General features: G+C 51.6%; 1 protein-coding gene across 1 annotated transcript; it reads right to left on the reverse strand.

Annotated features, from left to right (window-relative positions):
• Positions 1-2,712: 2,712 nt before the first annotated feature.
• LOC135629207 (uncharacterized) lies at positions 2,713-3,741 on the reverse strand. Its single transcript, XM_065136402.1, has one exon. It carries the CDS (start codon positions 3,739-3,741, stop codon positions 2,713-2,715), a length of 1,029 nt encoding a protein of 342 aa, XP_064992474.1.
• Positions 3,742-3,955: the final 214 nt, after the last annotated feature.

Consider the following 3,955-nt stretch of genomic DNA (forward strand, 5'->3'; position numbering starts at 1 on the left):
AATCCAATTAGGTTGAGTAGGAGTTGGAGTAGCCATGAAATTCGCTTGAGGCTATTGTGATGGAGTAGGGAGTCTGGGACGAGACCGACAGACTTTCGCGGAGTGTCCAACTTTATCACATAGTTGGCAAACAACTCGTTGGTGGCCTGTGAAGTCAGGATGCGACGGCTGAGTATTATGAAAGTTACCACCTTGATATGGGTAAGGAGGGTTTGGTCTGGGCCCCATAAGGCTAGGAGGCAGCTTAGCCAAATCATTGTTGACGTGCTTATTGTACTGGTTGCTCTTCCTCTTGGATTTTTGATTGACCTGAGCTGTAATAGGTGGTCCGGGCAACTTATCATCATGCTTCAAGTATGTCTCATAGTCGATCAACTTATCATAAAGTTCTTCGAATGATATTGGTGAGTCACGTGCCCGAAGTGCTGCTGTCAGTTCTTTGTACTCGCCTCCTAAGCCATTGAGGGTATGGATTAGGACTTCTTCATCGCTGAGAGAATGACCTATCAAAGCTAAATCATCGATGATAACTTTGATATTTTGTAGATAATCAGCAATAGTACTTCCCTCTTGTTTCATTTTCATCAGATTGGAGAGAAGTCCGAGCATGCGAGTACGCGAGCGATTTGCCAAAGTTGTTTGTAATTTGCACCATGCTTCTGCAGCAGTCGTACATGAGGATATCAGCGGGGCAATGGATCCAGCAATGGAAGCTTGAATAGCTTGGAGGATGAGGCGATCTTGATGTAACCATAGTTGGTGGGCTGGATTTGGCACTGGATTGGGTTCGCCTGGGATGTTGATCACTTCAGGTGGACACTGGAGAGAGCCATCAACGTAACCTAAGAGATCATAGCCAAATAAAAGATTAGAAAGTTGTGCCCGCCAAGATGCGTAGTTGCCGCCTTTGGATAATTTGAAGGGAATGAGTGCTGCAGCATTGATGGTGATAAGACTTTGAGAAGTGCTCAGAGTCCCTGCAGAAATAGGGACAGGAATAACGGAAGAGGAAAATGAAGACATCCCAGATATTTTGTGGCAGGTCAAGTGATCTTTATAGAAGATGTAAAGATATAGGAGGAAGGGAGGAGGAGAAAAGCAGATCGATGCGCTGCAGAGTAGGCTGCAGCGCGATGAACTGCAGAGAAGGCTGCAGCGTGATGAACTGCAGTGATGGGCGAGCAATCTGCAGCAAGAAAGGTAGCGATGGCTATGGCGGGAGGTAGATGATGAAGACGTCAGATGTAGAAGAGTAGTTGTATGCAATGCCGAAGAGGGCTGCTGCTTCTTCCAGAGGCACTGGTAGGCTGCAGCGATTCAGAGTGCAGGAGAGATTGTTGCATCGAGGTGGAAGAAATCTCTGCAGCTTGCAGCGATTTCTGCAGCGATGCTGGAGAAATCTGCAAGGTTGGAGATAGTTGCAGTAATGCAGTATTGGAGTTTGGTGGCCGGAAGAGCAGCGGAGTTTTCAGCGGAAGACTTCGGTTGGCAAGGGAGCAGCAGCCGGCGGTAGAAACAAAGGCCGTGACTGTGCTTCCTTTAGGATCTGATATTAGCAGCCGCAAGTGCTGCAGTAGGCTGCAGCGAATGGCTACGGCTGAGGGTCGGAGGCGTCGCCACGAGAGGGATGGTTGGACTCCGGAGAAGAGGGCTTGCTCTAGGCAAACAGCTCTGATACCATGATAGAAATTAAGCGAAGAAGATAGAAAGATAGAAATTGTAGAAGAAACTATGAAATGTATAAGATATAATTGCCTAATACCTTTTGATAGTGAGTTCTTGACAGCCATTTATACACACTCAAGTAGGGAGGTTATACACATTCAGCATGGAGGATTTTTCTCAACTGCTGAGAGATTTCCTCAACTGCCTTGAGGAAATCTTATCTGCTTATCAGAGAGGCTGGGGAGCGAAATCTCTTCAGCGGTGATGGGGTTGAAGAGGGAGACATCGGAGGAAGCCTCACAGATGAGGATGAGCCACCCGAAGGAGGAGCCAATGCAGAACTTGTTGACGGTGTTAGGGAGCGGGCGAATGCTTCCGGAGTAGGAGGCGGAAGGCTGAGCGGATTCTTGGTTCCGAGGGGGAGAGGAGGAGGAGGAAGGGGAGCTGAGTGTGCAGGTGGCTAGGCCGAAGGGGGAGGGCGGAGCGCCACGGCTTGCAGACGGCCCGGAAGCTAAGGTAGTCAGCGGCACTCGTCAGAAAGTGGGAGGTGAGTTTGACGAGCCGGGGAGAAAGCCTTGCCCACATGTCCTCTCTTGGGACTTCGTCGGCTGCGTATCTTTTATTTCTCTTACTCTTCCTCTCTGGTCTCTATATCTGCAACTGGGGCTCCTTCCTTCCTTTTTATGTTCTTGGAGTCTTCTTCCTGGGTTAATAGTTTCTTGAAGGGGAAGGTGGTACGGATAACAAAAGGAGGAAGCAATGATAACGACGATCATGACTTCTGTGTAGACCAATGACGTGGCAAGATGAGTCTCCTCGATAGCACACGGGGCGATGACGACGCTGACTTTTACTTTGACTAGCGACGTGGAAATATAGTGAGTCACGTCATAGCACAATGAATTGACCCTCGATCCAGAGCACACTGAGTCTCAACTTGCCTTGCTAACTAACCTCGACGCCTTAAGAGCACAATAAGAAAGCCAAAGAATACTATGGGTATCTCTCACAATTGGTTGATGCCAGAATGTAAGATGTCAGCAATCTCTAGTTCTTGCCCCTGCCAAGATTGGGGGCCACCCACCAGGGGATGTCCAACCGATCCGACAGCCACTCGAGCCCATCCGGCTCAGACCCGCCGGAATCGATAACCTCCGTGATCTCACCATTTTCCAGGTTGACCACGCACACGGTCGACACCAGGGTATCTTCCCCCTCCAAACTCATCTTCTCTTCCTTCACGTAGTAGATGGCATTCCCCAGGAACCTTGGGAAGTCCCCCGCGGCGACGCACACCGAATGGTTCGTACCCAAAAACAACATACGGTCGCCGATGTCCTGCACTTCGATCGCCTTCGCTGGCCGGTCTCCGTCGCCTGGATCGAGCCTGAAGACGCGGAAGCTCCTGGTGTTCTTCCTGGCTGCACTCCTCTTGTAGAACTCGGTAACCAGGAGTAGTTCTCCAGCCGACCCAATCAAGCAGGTGGGTAAACCACCGCGCGGCACGTAGGGCGGCATGGAGTTCCATGCGATCGTCGTCGCCCTCCCCGGCGGGCCTGGGTCGACGTCGAAGACTGTTAAGTAATTTTTGTCATTGTAGATAGCGCACAACCTCCGCTCGCCGTAGGGCACGACGTCAGTCAGGTTGAACACCTGCGGCACTCCTGGGAAAATCCAATGGAGATCATCGAAAGGTTCGTTGACGTTGTCCTTCCACGATCTGTCCCCTGGGCGGCAGGTAAAGCAGCGCTTGTATATGCCATCGAGGAAGACGATTGCCACGAAGTCCCGGTCGAGGGTAGGGTCGGAGGACAAGACGGCCTTGTCGACGATGGCGTTGGACTCGACCGTAATGTTGGGGTAGTCCGTTTTGATGAAGTAAGATCCGATGCCGTCCTCCGATTGGTAGAACAACAGTACGAATGATTGGAGGGTGGAGAGTGGGGGGAGAGGAATGTCTTCGGCGGTGACGGGGTTGAAGAGGGAGACCGCGGAGGTGGCTTCGGAGATGAGGATGAGCCACCCGTAAGAGGTGCCGATGCAATACATGCTGGTGGTGTGAGGTAGGCGGCGCATGCTTCCATTAAAGGCGTTGGCGAGGCAGAAGGCGAAACTCTTTCTTGGTTCCGGGGTAGAGAGGTAGAGGAGGAAGGGGAGCTGAGCGGGGAGGTGACGGGGCCGGGGGGGGGATGGCGGAACGCCAACACTTGCAGACGGCGCGGAAGCGGATGTAGTCGGAGGCGCTTCTCAAGAAATGGGAGGTGAGCTTGACGAGATGCTGGCGAAGCCC

Source organism: Musa acuminata, chromosome BXJ3-1 (genome assembly GCF_036884655.1).
Source record: "Musa acuminata AAA Group cultivar baxijiao chromosome BXJ3-1, Cavendish_Baxijiao_AAA, whole genome shotgun sequence".
Lineage (NCBI taxonomy): Eukaryota > Viridiplantae > Streptophyta > Magnoliopsida > Zingiberales > Musaceae > Musa > Musa acuminata.

What these genes read in the sequence shown, in the direction of transcription:
- LOC135629207 (XM_065136402.1), bottom strand. Translation starts at nt 3,741, where the DNA reads ATGCGCCGCCTACCTCACACCACCAGCATGTATTGCATCGGCACCTCT.